General features: G+C 29.7%; 1 protein-coding gene across 2 annotated transcripts in view; it reads left to right on the top strand.

Moving 5' to 3' along the window:
- The window catches only part of Trim9 (E3 ubiquitin-protein ligase Trim9), a 751,598-nt gene that overhangs the window by 712,602 nt on the left and 21,176 nt on the right, over positions 1-17,820 (top strand). For both annotated transcript variants that reach the window (XM_075297069.1, XM_075297070.1), the window contains 3 exons: positions 1,714-1,853; positions 2,441-2,579; positions 13,551-13,784. In XM_075297069.1, the coding sequence (XP_075153184.1) occupies positions 1,714-1,853; positions 2,441-2,579; positions 13,551-13,784 (513 nt within the window). The remainder of the gene's footprint in view (positions 1-1,713; positions 1,854-2,440; positions 2,580-13,550; positions 13,785-17,820) is intronic.

Below are 17,820 nucleotides of genomic sequence, written 5' to 3' on the forward strand. Positions count from 1 at the left end.
TCTTCAGTAGAAGTTTCTACGCAATCCATGGTGGAGGATACATAAGCTTTGGCCTGGCCGAACCCACGGCCGTATATACTTGTTTTTTTCTGATTCATTCATGAAATTATTTGATCTAATTAATTTTTTAATAGAAATGTCTTCAATCGAAACGAAAATGATAGTATCAATCACAGTTTTAATTGGGCATAAAAATATATTTGATAAAAAAATAATTGATTTAATTTGAAAATTTCAACTAATTTTTTAGTTGATTCAATAACAAATTTAATTGATGCTGATTGCAAAACTCAATTAATTTTTTTTGAATTAAAAACGTGACTTCTCAATTATTTTCTTATCTCACTGTGTTTTGATTAGATTAAAAAATGTATTACTTGAAAAAAAAAAATTTAAAAATTAAAAAAATCCATCACTTTTAACTTACTTAATCTTCCAAGTTTGATTAAAAAGTTAATTGTATCAATTAATTTTTTAATTAAAAATGTAAAAATTTTCAACCATTAACTTCATGGTTCTATCTGGATTAAAAAGTTAATTGTATCAATTAATTTTTTAATTGAATAATTTTTCAACTTTAATCAACTTTTTAATTGGAAATATTTTGGTAATATTTTTTTCAACACTGTATTGGGATTTGGCTTCGGCTTCAGCCGATTATTGCTTTTTTGCCGAATTTCGACTTCGGCCAAAAAACCCGTTTCGGTCGAGCTCTAATATTTTTTACAGAGTTTTCTATATCTCATTGAAATTCTAAGGAATTTTATTATTGTGATTTTTCAGTTTTATTGTTATTTTTCTTTTTTAATTTATATTCTGATTTTCTTATCATTCTCTTTCGCCCTTCCATTCGGTCTTACATTTTGTTTTGTAATTATTATGTTTATTGGTCATTAGAAATTATTCATTTATTTTTATGACATTTACACTATGTATACACATAATTGTAATTTGACCAAAAATTATGGTAAAAAGGGGCTAAGGTTGGTGTTGGTTTCCTATCCTGTTTCCTGTAAATGAACTTCCTTTTTATTTTGCTAAAGCAGAGTAGTCTGAATATTTTTTCGTTCTTCGTTTTGTTTGTGTTTGTATGTCCTGCAGGTTGACAACCGACATTGGCCAACTGGGCTTTTGTGGTTTGTGGGCCAAACTAATTGGAAGTTTCTTACAAAAAAAAAGAAAACAAAGCTCACAAGAATCTTAAGTTTGTTGAATTTTGGTTTTTGGTTATCTGACCAACTAAAACAGGCAATAAAATTATAATTTATTGTATATTACACCCTTAAGACATAATAATTAAACCTTTGTAGCATTGTAGTAAAGTCTATTGCTCTAGTGCTATCTATTTAGTTGGCTCTTTTATATTATTTTACTCTTTATCTCTCTCGCTCTGTCACTCATTCCATATTTCCCTTGGTATACAAATACTATAACACAAACACTCTTACACAAACCTCCTATCATTTATTGAGCTAACATTTTTCCTTTCATAGAAATGTTACTAAAAAGCAAAAGGCAAAGTTTTTTCCTCTCCCGCTCTCTCTCTCTCTTTCTCGCAGACAGTTGAACTTAAAATACTCCAGTAATTTGCATTTATGCTAACAACAATGTTTTTCTTTCGTTTTTTTTTCTTTTACATCCGTTTTCGTGTGAAATATTTTCGGCCATCTAAACATCCGTTGTTCCCACCATTTTTGTGGCCCCATTATATAGCACCTCAACCACCTGCAATAATACCCGAAGATTGTTCAGCGGAAAATAACTCCGTTACTGTGGCGTGGCAGGCACCAAATCATTCCTTTGTTGAGGGCTATGTCCTGGAATTGGATGATGGCAGTGGTGGAGAATTTAGGGTAAGTGTTATGGGAGTTCTAAATCAACGCTTTCCCCCCTACCCATCGCAGAGTTTTATAGTCACCCGTTTAGTTTTAAGAAATTACTTTTCCATGTTATTGGTAAAATCTGATATAATATAGTGGTTGGGATAATGGGGGGAAATTATACACTATGAGAATTTTATTTACCCAAAAAAATACAACTAAAAAGAATAAAAAAATAATTTACGTATTAGCTTTAAAAGAAAATTTGGTTTTTGTTCTTAGCTATTATTATTAAAAATTTGTTTTGTTGAGTATTCAGTTCGAGTTTATCCGCTAAAATCGCTAAAGTGAAAACTAAATCAGTAAGAAAAATGCATGAAATTATACATATTTGTTGCAAATTTTATTATAACTTGATGGGGAAAAGCCCAAAGCAAATTTTCACAAAATTTGTATTCCTTAAAATGGATTATTAAAGAAAAGTAATCGTGAAAAAATTACGTTTTTAGCGGCTCGAACATAATACCCACCTTTATTTAAAACAATTTATTTTTCACTGTGTAATGTTTCGTTTTTGTTTTCAATGTTTTTTTTATTACTCTCCTACCAATAAATTATAGGAAGTTTATTGCGGCAAAGAGACCATTTGCACCGTTGATGGCCTACACTTTAACTCTATGTACAATGCTCGTGTCAAGGCTTTTAACAGTGCCGGTGAAGGTGAATACTCCGAACTTATTGGTCTACAAACGGCTGAAGGTAAGTGTTCTAGAACTTTTTGATAAATCCTGAATATGAATACACAACCAAATGAAAATGTTAAGTCATTCATATCGGTTAGCCAATCCCTTTGCCATCAGTTCAAAGTTCAAAGCTCTTTAGAATTTCTGTTTTGCCGCATAGCGAATAACTTGGACAGTTTTTACCATAACACTTTTCAATTAAACTTATCAAACTTTCGATGAACTGGAATAGCTGAACAGTAAAGCAAAAAAAAAAAAAATATATATATACGACCGTGGCAAAACACAAATACCCAGTACCATGGACTATACATAGAAAAAAATCCATCGTTAAGCTGGTTTTATTTAAAATTTTTCGAAATTTTCCACAAAATTACACTGAATTTAGGAATTACAATTAATTAATATATTAATAAGATTAAAAATAAAATAAAATTGAAGTTACAAATATAATTAAACATAAACTTAAAACAAAATTAAAACTAATGGAGGTTCGTAAAAAAATTGTATGGGTCCTTCGTAAACAGGAAGAGTGAGATAGAGATGGAAGGAGAGTCCCAAATGAACCTAAAATAAAGATAAAATAAAAATTTCGTTAAATTTTATGTCAAGATTAATTGTAAAATAAAATTAAACTTTAACTTAAAATTAAAGTTGAAATCAAAATTAAAATTAAATTAAAATTGAAATTAAAAATAAAAATAAAAATAAAAATTAAAGTAAAATTTAAAATAAAAATAAAATTGAAATTGAAATTAAGCTGAAATTTAAACATAAACGTTAACTTAAAATTAAAACTAAAATAAAAATCAAAAATAAAAATTCTATGGAGGATGGTATAAAAAAGTCTACAGAATCTTCAGAAACATACAGAGAGAGAGAGAGAGAGAGAGAGAGACAGACGGAGCGATAGATATTGCACTTTAATTCAAAATAAAACTAAAATAAAAAAATGCATTTAAATTATAATTTGTATATTTTATAATTATTTTTTAAAATTAAAATTAAACTTTAATTTAATATTTAAAATTAAAAATGAATACTAAAATTAAAATTAAAACAAAAATGAAAAATTCTATGGACCCTTCGGAAACCAAGAATCTGGAAGAGAGAGAGAGAGAGAGAGAGAGAGAGAGACGAAGGGAATGTCATTGCATACTAAAGGAAAGTACCACTAAAATGAAGAAAAAAAAAACAAATTGAAATTTTAGTTTAAAATTAATTGTTAAAATAAAATTAAAATGTAACTTAAAATTATAATAATTTAAATAAATATTAAAATTAACATTAAAAGTAAAATTAAAATATATGTTACAATTAAAAATGCTATGGAGGCTGGTATAAAAAATTCTATGGATCCTTGGGAAACCAAAAATCCGGAAGACTGAGAGAGATGGAGGGAGAGCCATTGCAGATTAAATTAAAATAAATATAAAATACAAATTTAATATACATTTTAATATAAAATGGATTTTTGAAATTAAAATTATAACTAAAATTAAAAATCCTATGGAGCTGGTATAAAAAAATTCTAAAAGAGAGAGAGAGAGACAAAGGGGCGTGTAGATTAAATCAAAATATAACTTAAATAAAGGTGAAATAAAAATTTCATTCAACATTTAATTTAAAATAAATTTAACACACATTTTGCTAAATTAAATTGAAATTAAGTTTTAAATTAAAATAAATATTTAAATTAAAACTAAAATATAACATTAAATTAAAATACAAAATTCAAGTAAACCTAGTATTAAAATTACAGAACTAAATTAAAAAAAAACAAAAATGTCGTTTAAAGTTTAGTTTAAAATTAATTGTTAAAAAATTAATTTAACTTAAAATTATAATTAAATTTATATTTGAAATTATAATTAAACTTATAATTCAAATAAATATTAAAATTAATATTAAAAGTAAAATTAAAAACCATGTGGAGGCTGATATAAAAAAATTCCATGGATCCTTGGGAAACTAAGAATCCGGAAGACAGAGAGAGATGGAGAAAGAGAGATGAAGGGAGAGCCTTTGCAGATTAAATCAAATTAAAACTAAAATATATATCAAATACTAATGTAATTTAAATTTTATGAAGTGAAATGGATTTTAAAGTAAAATTAAAATTTAATTTATAAATAAAATTAAAAATCCTAAGATATAACAAATTCTATTCTAAAAGTGAGAGAGAGAAGAGATATGGAGGAAGAGGAATTGCAGATATAATAAAAATATAACTAAAGATAGAAAAATTCATTTAAATTTTAATTTTCAAAAATACAATTGATATTAAAATTTTAATTTTATAATTAAGATTAAAACAACATTAAAATAAAATTAAGTTTAAAATTCTATCAAACAAAACAAACAAACAAAATTAAATTTACCTTGTCCTATTGTTTGTTGTTGGCTTTAAAATAGCAAATAAAATAAAAAAAGATAAAATGAAAATTTTATTTAAATTTAAAATTAATTAAATTAAAGTCTAAATAAGATAGTAAATTTAAATTAAAGATAATGTTTAAAATTCAATCAACATTAAATTTAAAATTCACTTTACCTTGTTCTACTGGTTGTTATTGGTTTTAAAAAAAATAAAAAAAAAAAATAAGAACTTAATTTAAATTTTAGTTTCAAATTAATTTTTAAAATAAAATTTAATTTAATTTACATTTAATTCTGCTAGTATGTAAGGATTGTAATCCATAGACTTAGGTTGTAGAGGATGACTTCAGTTTTTGTGTTGAAATTGATGTCCACTTAGACCAGTATAGGTCCATTGTGATTCCTCGATGTGATCTTTCCATCTTCTTCCTTCCGATGCGGTCCGCTTTGTCCCAGGGCTCGTTCTCTTTGAAAGAAATCTCAGAACAACCAACCAGAGGCTCTGATGAACGCAAGTATGTTCCTTAAGCTGCACTCCCGCAGATCAGTGAGAGCCTGAAAGAAAAAGGAGCCCAGTATCTTGATTCTTCTAAAGGATAAAGCTGGACACTGACACAGGAAGTGGTACGAGTCCTCCGTAACTTCCGGGTCCAGGCATTATATACAGATATCATCGTCTTTAAGTCCTATTCTTACCATGTTTTTCCCAAGTGTGTTACGTCCAATCAGTGGCCTCAACTTGGTTTGCTCGCAACCAACCGAAGAAATCCAGCGTCTTCGCCATAGTTCGTCATATTTTACCTCTATCCTGTAATGATAAGAATACAGTGGAGGAAAAACGTCCGCTAGGACATTATTCGTTCCACGAGTGCCCTCATTAGCCAGCACATCCGCTTCCTCACTTCCTATTATCCCATAGTGCCCAGGTACCCAGCACAGAGTTATACACAGAAAAAAATTTCACGAAAAATTTTCCAATTAAAATTTTAATTGAGTTTTAAAAAATATTCAATTAAAAATGTAATTGAATCAACAAATTTTTTAATTGAAACAAAAATCAATCACGAAAATTAATAGTATCAATTAATTTTTTAATTGGATCAATTATTTTTTTAATTGCCCTTCAATTAATTTTTTAATTGATACTATCATTTCTGTGATTGAAGACATTTCAATTAAAAATTAATTGGATCAATTAATTTCGTGATTGAATCAGAAAAAAAATTTTTTGTGTGTAGTATGCTGTTCAGTGACAACCTTGAGTTCTCTACGACAGCGGCTGACTACCTTAGACCTTATGTCAGCACTGCACAATGCCTTTATAGCTGCCTGACTGTCGATGAAGAAGCTGATATCGCTTCTGAATAACGGCCTCATCAACATCGACTCAGCAGCCTTTGTGATCGCAGAAATCTCAACCTGAAAAATATTGCAATCACTTTCCAGCGTGTAAGACTCCCTTATTTCTAGTTCCGCTGCCCGTTCCTTCCTCCATCTTTGACCCGTCCGTATACATGTTCAGGGTTCCGAAGGGTATCCTCCTGTCTTCCCACTCCTCAATACTTCGTATAATGTATGTCGGTTTGTTATGATAAACATGCTCCGTGGCCATATGGTCCGTCTCTCTATACTGCCCGGCCAGAATCTCAGTATGCCTGCAGGCTGTCCTCTCCAGAGTGTTCAAGCTCTTAAGTCTCAGAAGTATCAGTTCCGCCGTCTTCCTTACGTGTAAGTCGAGTGAGATAACTCCCATCAGTACCTCCAAAGCGGCAGTGACTGTGGTCCTCATAGCGCCTATCATATAAATAAGTGCAGTCCTATTTATCCTATTTATTCGACATATGATTTGGGCGGTTCAAGATTGTCCACCAAACATGACAACCATATGTGGCCAAAGGTCTTACAACCGCGGTATAAAGCCAGCCAAAAAGAGAAGGCCTCATTCCCCATCCATAGACTTAATAAATAAATAAAAAATAAATAAATTAAACTTTATTTTAGAATTAATGCTGAAATTAAAATTAAATTTTAAAATTAAAATTATTTTAATGTGTTTTGTTTTTTTTAATTAAGTTTAACATTTAATCAAACTATAAATTTAAAATTTAATTTACTTTGTCCTACTGTTGTTTGTTGTTGACTTTGCGAATTACTTTCATAATCCTGGGGCTCTGTACTATTTTCGCTATTTACTAAGAAATGTTAAACTTATGTTTCATAGGCTTAGTTACTTCAAGCGTTAAATGTCTTTTAATCTTTTTGCCCGTTTTCTGCCTTGTTTCTCTTTCATGTTCCATGTTTTAACGGGTAAGTCCCATTGCGAGGCAAATGTCTATGGCAACGAACCAACAACAATCCCAGTTAACGACCATTTAAGTACGCAGCCATATTCTTTCAGTCGTTACTTCTGTTGGAATGTTTTTTTTTTTGCATTTCTGGTCTTTGTTTTCAAGGAAAGTGTCTACAGGAATACCTTTGGTATATACAGAAAATGGTAAAGATTTTTTTTTGCCTACCAACGAAAGTAATTTTGTATGAGAGGTAAGGAGAGCTACAAGTCCTTAGCCTGGAATCCTTTAGGTTTTAAATTACAAAAGGAGTATCCTGCCAAAAGATTGGGTCTCTGCGTGTTTTTTGTACGGCAAGCGAGTTAGTCACTCATGCGTGAGTGTCAATTGTGCAAATTGTCTTTTACGGCAAGAAATTTGCTAGTAACTTTGTAATCTTGTTACTATGTACCAAGAACCTAATAGAAGTTTTACATCCTTACCATTTCCTTTGAGGTTCGTAGTTATTTACGTTTTTAGTTTTTTTTCTTCTGTAAACTCTCGCCCCTTTCTTTTGGTCTCTTTAGCAGCTTTGACTTTGATTGATGTCTTCCGTTTGTTTTTATATAAGAAGAAATTTTAAAAGGTTAAGCTGGTCCTACTACTCCTTCCTCAAAAAGGGAGTGTTACCTGCTAGGCAATAACGCCATTTTATGCCATGGTATTAGAATGCGAAAGTGTTTATTTTATTAAATGCTTAATTCTATTTAATTTGGAAAATTGCCTTTAGTGAATTTTCCTTAGCTCTCTCTCTGGTAATGAATGTTGTCTAGTCGCAAAATGCCTTGAAGATTTTCAATTAGAATGGCGTGGCGCCCTTTTGAAATGAAGGGAAATTGATTAGTACTTCCAATGGTTTTAATTATTTAAATGGCTTGGAACGAATGAGAATCACTTGGAGTAAAATGGATTAAAAACTAATTTCAAGTACACTTCAATTGAGATGGGATTGTTATATAAAAATAATGACTTGAGGAAGGGCAAGGATTTCAATGAAATATTAGCATTAAAATTTAAAAGCAAAACTCTGATGAGAAGGAGAGAAATTCTGAAGGCTATAAAAGTACCAAGGCTCAAAGATTTTACTTGGGAGTCTTAATTAACCTTCCTAAGGTAAATATGAGAAAATTTAGAACCTATGAGTTGACTGCTCCCGACCAATTGAAATCCCCATAATGCATTCTGCATCGTTTAAAATCTCCGTCCGTCTTTCTGTCCTTGTGGCTTATATGTATTGCAATTAACTCAATTAGGTTCATTTCTAACCCGTTCGCCTGTCAACTGACAGAGATATTCCAACAACAGTTAATGTTATTGTTTACAATGTAATAAAAGCATTTTGATCTATTGCTTTCAGAAATAGAATATTTGCAAGAGCCCTTCAGCAATTAAATGTGTATAAATCTTTTGTTTCTCATATCATTGCTCGTTACCGCCATTCTGCATCGCGCTCAAAGTGTGAACGAAAACAACGGTAACATCACTTAAAATTATCCGACAGGGTGAAGGCCAGACATGATGCAAATCCATTCCATTGCTCATCAGCTGAACATATCGTGACCAGTGTTGTCAGTATTAGGGATTTTTCCCAAAATTGGTGATATTTTTTCGTGAATGAGGACGAAATTGGGAATTTGGTGGGGTACTTGGGGGTTTGGTGGGGAATTTCTATAAATTTGGGATTTTTCGAAATCTGTTTAATAGTTTTTTCCTAAATATTATTTCAATAGAAAATTTTACCAAAATTTCTATTTGTATAGAAAATTTTATCAACATTTTATATATATCTATATATATATAAAATTCAATTTATGTTTGTTTATTTGTTTGTTTGTATGTTGCAAGTTGGCTCCGAAACGGCTGAACCGATTTACTTGAAACTTTCAGAGATTGTAGGGGGCATTCATGTGGTGAAAATAGGGTACCTCATTTTTTGACACCTGGTCTCGGAGGGGGACCTCCCCTTTGTCGGACTTTTTGAAAATTGGACCAAAGTTGACCGATTTACTTGAAATTTTCATTGAAGGTTGGGGTTGGCATCTAGACAAAGATCCGCTACTTTATATCTCGATATTTGGTGGCGGAGGGGAACCTCTCCTTTGTTCGACTTTTTTTAAAGTACAGTGAAAAAACTAAAATTCTCTAAATTATCTGAGATTTACAGAGAACATGCAGTGAGGTTATGGAATTAATATGAGGTACCTGATGATTTCATATTTGGACGGGGAGGGGGACCTCCCCCTTGTCCTACTTTTTGAAACTTGGAACACAATTATGCGATTTGCTTGAAATTTTCATTGAATGTAGACAAATATCAGCTACATTATTTTTCGATATTTGGTCGGGGAGGGGGACCACCCCTTTGCCCGACTTTTTTTAAAGTACAGTGAAAACAAAACTAAACTCCCCCGACTGAAATTTTACGGAAAAAATGGGTGAGGTTATGAAATTTATATCAGGTTCCTGATTTTTTAATAAAAATAAAAGGGCATAGGGAGATATCCGCTTCTCTTAAGTACATACAGAGAAACAATTCCACTTTACCGAGTTACTTGAAATTTACAGAGGACTGGGGAGAGGTTACGATATTAATAGTTGATACCTGATTTTGTGATATTTGGACGGATTTTGTTGGACGCCCCTTTAGGCTTATAATTTGCTTGACATTTTCTGGGACGTTTACAAAAGATAAGCTAAATCACTTTTCGATATTTGACCGGGGAGGAGGTCCTCCTCTAAAACTGCAAAAAAAAAACAAACATTCTTAAGTTTTCTTGAAATTTACAAAGGCAGGTTATGAACGAAGAGGCAACCTTCTTTGCCCCACACTTGAAGGGAAGTTTCAAGAATTTTCAGAGAAGTTTAGGGGTGCTATTCACTACGGTGTTTGTCGATATTGTATCGGGGAAAGTGACGTCCCTTTAAAACAATAGAGCAAAATTTAAAAATCTCCGATCTACTTGAAATTTACAGGGAACGTGGGAGGAGGTGATTAAATTTATACATGATTTTTAAATTAGTATATGATTTTTCGATATCTGGTTGGGGAAGGGGAAAATTGAAATAAACTTTGTCGATTTACGTCGATAGAATTTATAGGGACCATTGTGTAGTTGTTAAATTAATATAGGGTACGTGATAGTCCGATATCAGGTCGGAGTGGTGCGAAGGTGGGGAGAGGGTTCCCTGTTGTCCGATTTTTTGAAAATTGAAAGTAGAGGGTTGTCTGGAACTCGGTACATAATTTTATGATTTTTGCACAGGCTTCTGCCAGACTTCTTTTTAGTAAAGAACTTAAATTTTCAAGAAATTGGCAGCCAACGTAGAGGGTGCATCATTTTCCAATATTTTAGCAAATGTTAATGTGCTTTTTTTTACTACTTTTAGTTACGCTAGTATTTATATAAAAAACCTTGTCAAAATTTTATTTATATATAGAACATTTTCATTCGTTCCCGAATTCCCATTTTCATATCTCCAGCATTGGGAAGACGATCACCGGTCTTTGGTGTTGTGGTTCGAAATCTTGATCTTATTGCAGCTTGCATGCTGTTTTGACATTTTTTTTAATCTTTTAAATTACGACTATAGAAAAGCAGAGCCTTTTAATGTTCCTTTGTTTTTATACCATCCACCATAGGATGGGGCGGTATATTAACTTTGTCATTCCGTTTGTAACACATCGAAATATTGATCTAAGACCCCATAAAGTATATATATATTCTGGATCGTGGTTAAATTCTGAGTCGATCTGAGCATGTCCGTCCGTCCGTCTGTTGAAATCACGCTAACTTCCGAACGAAATAAGCTATCGATTTGAAACTTGGCACAAGTAGTTGTTATTGATGTAGGTCGGATGGTATTGAAAATGGGCCATATCGGTCCACTTTTACGTATAGCCCCCATATAAACGGACCCCCAAATTTGGCTTGCGAGGCCTCTAAGAGAAGCAAATTTCATCCGATCCGGCTGAAATTTGGTACATGATGTTAGTATATGGTCTCTAATGACCATGCAAAAATTGGTCCATATCGGTCCATAATTATATATAGCCCCCATATAAACCGATCACCAGATTTGACCTCCGGAGCCTCTTGGAAGACCAAAATTCATCTGATTCAGTTGAAATTTGGTACGTGATGTTAATATATGTCCTCAAACACTCATGCAAAAATTGGTCGATATCGGTTCATAATTATATATAGGCCCCATATAAACCGATCCCCAGATTTGACCTCCGGAGCACCTTGGAAGAGCAAAATTCTTCCCATTCGGTTGAAATTTGGTACGTGATGTTAGTCTATGGTATCCAACAACCATGCAGGAATTGGTTCCTATCAGCCCATTATTATATATAGCTCACATATAAACCGATCGCCAGATTTGACCTCCGGTGCCTTTTGGAGAAGCAAAATTCATCCGATCTGGTTGAAATTTGGTACGTGGTGGTAGTATATGATATTAAACAACCATGCCAAAAGTGGTCCATATCAGTCCATAATCATTTATAGCCCCCATATAAACCGATCCCGAGATTTGGTTTTGGAGCCTCTTGGAGGAGCAAATTTAATCCGAGTGAGTTGAAATTTTTGGATGACAGTCTTTCGTAGAAGTTTCTACGCAATCCATGGTGGAGGGTACATAAGATTCGGCCTGGCCGAACTTACGGCCGTATATACTTTTTTTTTAACTCGTCAAAAAAGTGTTGGGGATTTTTGTGAGGAAATATACTGGTACAAAAAAATATCAAAATATCTTAGGACGGCGCTTCGCCGAGAATATGTCAAAATACCGAGGAGCCTTTTTCGTGTATCGTGTGATGCCTTTGACGGCCGTTTAAAGGCCATAATTCTTATCAAATGTGGACTGTTCGAACAAATCAACATTTGATGACATTTCTGACTTTTTTCCTTTGAGCAACAAAATTAAAAAAATAATAATAATAATTAAATATAAAGTTGTACTTTGTTGCACCCAGTAATATTAAATTTGAAAAACTCATACGCTCTAAGGGCTGATCAATTAATGTCACTTATCCGTAAGGGTGGATAATTCAATTAATATCACTTATACGTAACGTTAATCATAATACAACCCAGCAAAAAATAATTGGAAGTAGTTCCAAATAAACAACTTTTAAAACACTTCCAACAATGTCCCCCCAAAGGCGTTCCTTATTTTTACACCACATGAAGTACTTTTAATTCAATTTTTTATAACTCGCTTATTTCATATCTTTAGTGGGTAATTTTAACTTTTTTTGTTTCACCTAGGTTAGAAACAGAGTAAGAATTATGCAAATTTTGTCGAAAAAAATACTAAATCCATTCTATAGAAACTGAGAATTTTTGAAAATATTTGAGGTTAAGCGAAAAATCACAAAAAAAAATATTTCTTTGGCAAAATATCATATATATATTTTTTTTCAAATTCACATCCAAAATACTGAATTCGAATCACACCTTAAGAAGTGATGGAAATACAGTGCAACGGCTGTTGAATTGGTGGAGATCCGTCCAGTGACAAACCCATTTTAAATTCACAGCGTCTGCGCCTATTTGCATCACTTCCGAATCCAAATTTTGTCAAAATTTTATTTTTATAGAAAATTTTGTCAACATTTTATTTCTAAAGAAAATTCATGCCGACATCACAAAATTTATTTGAAAAAGTTATATTCTCAATAGCTTAAATGCATTTTGGCAAAACAAAAACATGAAAACGTTGCTACGAGAAAACTCTTTAACATTGAATATATTGTCAAAGACCCGACATCCCAGAATCCTTGTATTTCATCCCAACAAAGTTGTAGTTTTTCGTTAGGTTTGGTTTGGTTAACACGCAGTGTTGTGTAAATACAACAACCTGACACTTTTTACATGGCCAACTGAGAAACATTGGCATTTTTTGGGTGCAAACATAAAGATTGGCTAGACCAAAGAAAGAAAGAAAGACAAGCGAAGCGGAAACGGAAAGCCAGTAAATGCACTCGCGCAAACACTTAGTACCACACACACAGACATACTACATAGCAAACTATAACAAGGAAATGCAATCAAATTGAATTTCCTGTTTATTGAGTGAATGTATAAAGCTGTGTGTGTGTATGGCCGCTCCAACATCGTTTAGATGCGACTTGTTGTGGCTCCTGAATTTATAGCCAGTTGTATTTTTTTTCTTGCTTCCACTTCCAATATCCCTGGAATTGTTTTTCATTTTTTCAATAGCTTTACAATAATCTGATATTGATTTCATTTTTTTTTATATTTTCTTATTTTCAGTTGCCTGGTTCACATTCGATCCCGTACTCAGTGGTGGTCCTGGCTCTGGTCTCATCTTTAGCAATAACAATTCCACCGTTTCAGTAGAAGGTTGGGAACATCGAGTGGCCTTGGGTTCGGTGGGCTTCTCACGTGGTATTCACTATTGGGAATTTACCATAGACAATTATACGGCAGATACAGATCCAGCTTTTGGTGTGGCACGCATTGATGTTAATCGCAATAAAATGTTGGGTAAGTACTTGGTGAACAACCACAAAACTATAACAATGAACCATTGCCACCTCCACCGCAAATATGTGAATTGTTAAAAAAAAAAATGACTTCCACGTTTGAAATTCTTATTGATGGTATTCTCCTAGGAGGTGGAAATGCTATATAAGCTATTGGTATTTTATTGTATAAAATTGTTTTGCTATCGGTGTTCAAAAGAGTTTATGTGACAATGAGTTTGCAAAATTTTATTTCTACAAAAAAATTTTTCCAAAATTTTATTGCTATAGAAACTTTTTGCAAAATTTTATTTCTACTGGAAATTTGTGCAAAATTTTATTTCTATAGAAAATTTGTGCAAAATTTTATATCTATAGAAAATTTTTGCAAAATTTTATTTCTATAGAAAATTTTTGCAAAATTCTATTTCTAAAAAAATTTATGCAAAATTCTATTTCTATAAAAAATCTTTACAAAATTTTCTTTTTACGAAAATTTTTGCAAAATTTTCTTTCTGTAGGACATTTTTGCAAAATTTTATTTCTACAGAAAATTTTTGTAAAATTTTATTTCTATAGAAAATTTTTGCAAAATTTTATTTCTAAAGAAAATTTTTGAAAAATTTTATTTCTATAGAAAATTTTTGCAAAATTTTATTTCTATAGAAAATTTTTGCAAAATTTTATTTCTATAGAAAATTTTTTGCAAAATTCTATTTCTATAGCAAATCTTTACAAAATTTTGTTTCTACAGAACATTTTTGCAAAATTTTCTTCCTGTAGAACATTTTTGCAAAATTTTATTTTTATAAAAAATTTTTACAAAATTTTATTTCTATAGAAAATTTTTGAAAATTTTACTTCTATTGAAAATTTTTGCAAAATTTTATTTCAATAAAAATTTTGTCAAAATTTTATTTTTTTAGAAAAACGTTTGCAAAATTTTGTTTCTTTAGGAAATTTTTGCAAAATTTTATTTCTAATTATACAATTATTTTTCGAGCTTTATGGAGAGATATAGATTAAGGAACATGGTTAATAGAGCCATTGAAAAGAAAACGCCAGATACAAATCTATACACGCCTGGACTGTACATGTTTCGATTCGGGCGAATGAATCTTTCCACAGCCTTTAGTTTCCTCTTACAAATTGAGTCATCTTTTCTCCCACTGTACATCATCTTTTCATATAACTTACAAGTCCCTTAATCTTATTTTTATTTCGTTTTGTTACATAGTAATGCAACAACACGAAATTTATTTTTAGAAAGCTAATTTGTTAGAATTCACCTAAGTGGCGAACAGTCGAACAATGCTTATTGTTTCTACAGTCAACTACAACAACATGTGACAACTTTCAGAAACTGATTTCCAGGATACAACAACAATTCTAACGCGTACATTAGTCGTGTTTTTCCTAGTTTTGCGACGGGCTCATCGTCGAAAAGATGATGTACAGTGGGAAAATTTTATTTCTATAGACAATTTTTGCAAAATTTTATTTCTAAAGAAAATTTTTGCAAAATTCTTTTTCTATAGAAAATTTTTACAAAATTTTCTTTCTACAGAAAATTTTTGCAAAATTTTATTTCGATAAAAATTTTGTCAAAATTTCATTTTTTTAGAAAAACGTTTGCAAAATTTTGTTTCTTTATGAAATTTTTGCAAAATTTTATTTCGAAAGAAATTTTTTGCAAAATTTTATTTCTATTGACAATTTTTGCAAAATTTTATTTCTAAAAAAAATTTTTGCAAAATTCTATTTCTATAGACAATTTTTGCAAAATTTTATTTCTAAAAAAAATTTTTGCAAAATTCTATTTCTATAGAAAATTTTTGCAAAATTCTATTTCTATAGAAAATCATTAAAAAATTTTCTTTCTACAGAAAATGTTTGCAAAATTTTATTTCTATAGAAAATTTTTGCAAAATTTTATTTCGATAAAAATTTTGTCAAAATTTTATTTTTTTTAGAAAAACGTTTGCAAAATTTTGTTTCTTTAGGAAATTTTTGCAAAATTATATTTCTATAGAAAATTTTTGTAAAATTTTATTTCTACACAAAATTTTATCAATTTTTTTATTTCTAAAAATTTTTTGAAAAATTCTATTTCTATAGAAAATCTTTACAAAATGTTTTTTCCACAGAAAATTTTTGCAAAATGTTATTTCTATAGAAAATTTTTGCAAAATTTTATTTCTATAAAAATTTTGTCAAAATTTTATTTTTTTTTTAAATGTTTGCAAAATTGTATTTCTTTAGAAAATTTTTGCAAAATTTTGTTTCGTTAGAACATTTTTGCAAAATTTTATTTTTATAGAAAATTTTTGTAAGGTTTTATTTCCATAGAAAATTTTTGCAAAATTTTGTTTCTATAGAAAATTGTCGCTAAATTTTATTTCTATAGAAAATTTTGTCAAATTTTATTTCCATAAAAAATTTTTTAAAAAATTTAGTTCAATGGAAAAGTTTGCCCAAAGTTTATTTCTATAGAAAATTTTGTCAAAGTTTTATTTCTATAAAAAATTTTGTCAATATTTTATTTCTATAAAAAATTTTGTCAATATTTTATTTCTATAGACAATTTTGTCAACATTTTATATCTATAGCAACTTTTGTCCAAATTTTATTTTAATAGAACTTTCGCTAAAAAAGAAAATTGGTTGAAGGCTTAGTGCGAGCGGTTAGGTGGACATTATCTTAGAATTTCTTCCTAAGAAAAATTATTACTCGTATTAATGTTTCTGTGTAAATTTCCCCCATCCTCATTCCCACCTCATGCAGTGGAAAACATAACAGTTCTAGAGTTCATTGATATTTGGCCTTATGACTAAAAATAGAAACGTTCGCATTAAAATTGGCACAATTTTGTAAGTTGATCTCTCTCTCTCTCTGTGTCAAACTTCTTCTCATTATATAAACAAAAGTTGCAGTATCAGCAAAATACCCTTCTTAAATTTCTTTGAAAATTCTAAAATCAAGTAACAATGTGAAATATGCTCTCATTCCGACAACTTTTAATCCATTTTACAACATAACAACTCCCATGGTTGCCACTCGAGCCAAAAAAAAAAAAATCTAAACAAAACAAAAATTCTTATTTTGCACAATTTTTTTTTTCGATAAAAAATTTTGTCAAAATTTTATTTCTATAGAAAATTTTGTCTAAATTTTATTTCTATAGAATATTTTTAAAAAAATTTTATTTCTATAAAAATGTTTACAAAATTGTATTTCTATAGAAAATTTTGTCAAAATTTTATTTTTTAGAAAATATTGTCAAAATTTTATTTCCTTAGAAAATGTATATATAGAAAATTTTTGTAAAACTTTATTTCTATAGAAAATTTTGTCAAAATTTACTTTCTATACATATTTTTGTCAAAATTTAATTTCTATACAAAATTTTGTCAAAATTTTATTTCTATAGAAAATTTTGTCAAAATTTAATTTCCAAAGAAATTTTTGCCAAAATTTAATTTCTAAAGAAATTTTGTCAAAATTTTATTTATATAGAATAGTTTTACAAAATTTTATTTCTATAGAAAATGTTTGCAAAATTTTATTTCTATAGAAGATTTTGTCGAAATTGTATTTTTATAGAAAATTTTGTCAAAATTTACTTTCTATACAAATTTTTGTCAAAATTTAGTTTCTATATCAATTTTGTCAAAATTTAATTTCTATATCAATTTTGTCAAAATTGTATTTCTACAGAAAATTTTGTCAAAATTTTATTTCTATAGAAAATTTTGTCAAAATTTTATTTCTATAGAATATTTTTACAAAATTTTATTTCTATTGAAAATATTTGCAAAATTTTATTTCTATAGAAGATTTTGTCAAAATTTTATTTTTATAGAACATTTTGTCAAAATTTAACTTCTATAGAAAATTTTGTCCAAATTTTATTTTGATAGAAATTTTGTCAAAATTTTATTTTTATAGAAAAATTTATCAAAATGTTATTTCTGTGGAAAATTTTTTCACAATTTAATTTCTATAAAAAATTGTGTCAAATTTTTATTTCTATAGAAAATTTTGTCACAATTTAATTT

Source organism: Haematobia irritans, chromosome 2 (assembly GCF_050003625.1).
Source record: "Haematobia irritans isolate KBUSLIRL chromosome 2, ASM5000362v1, whole genome shotgun sequence".
In the NCBI taxonomy this organism is placed as follows: Eukaryota; Metazoa; Arthropoda; class Insecta; order Diptera; family Muscidae; genus Haematobia; species Haematobia irritans.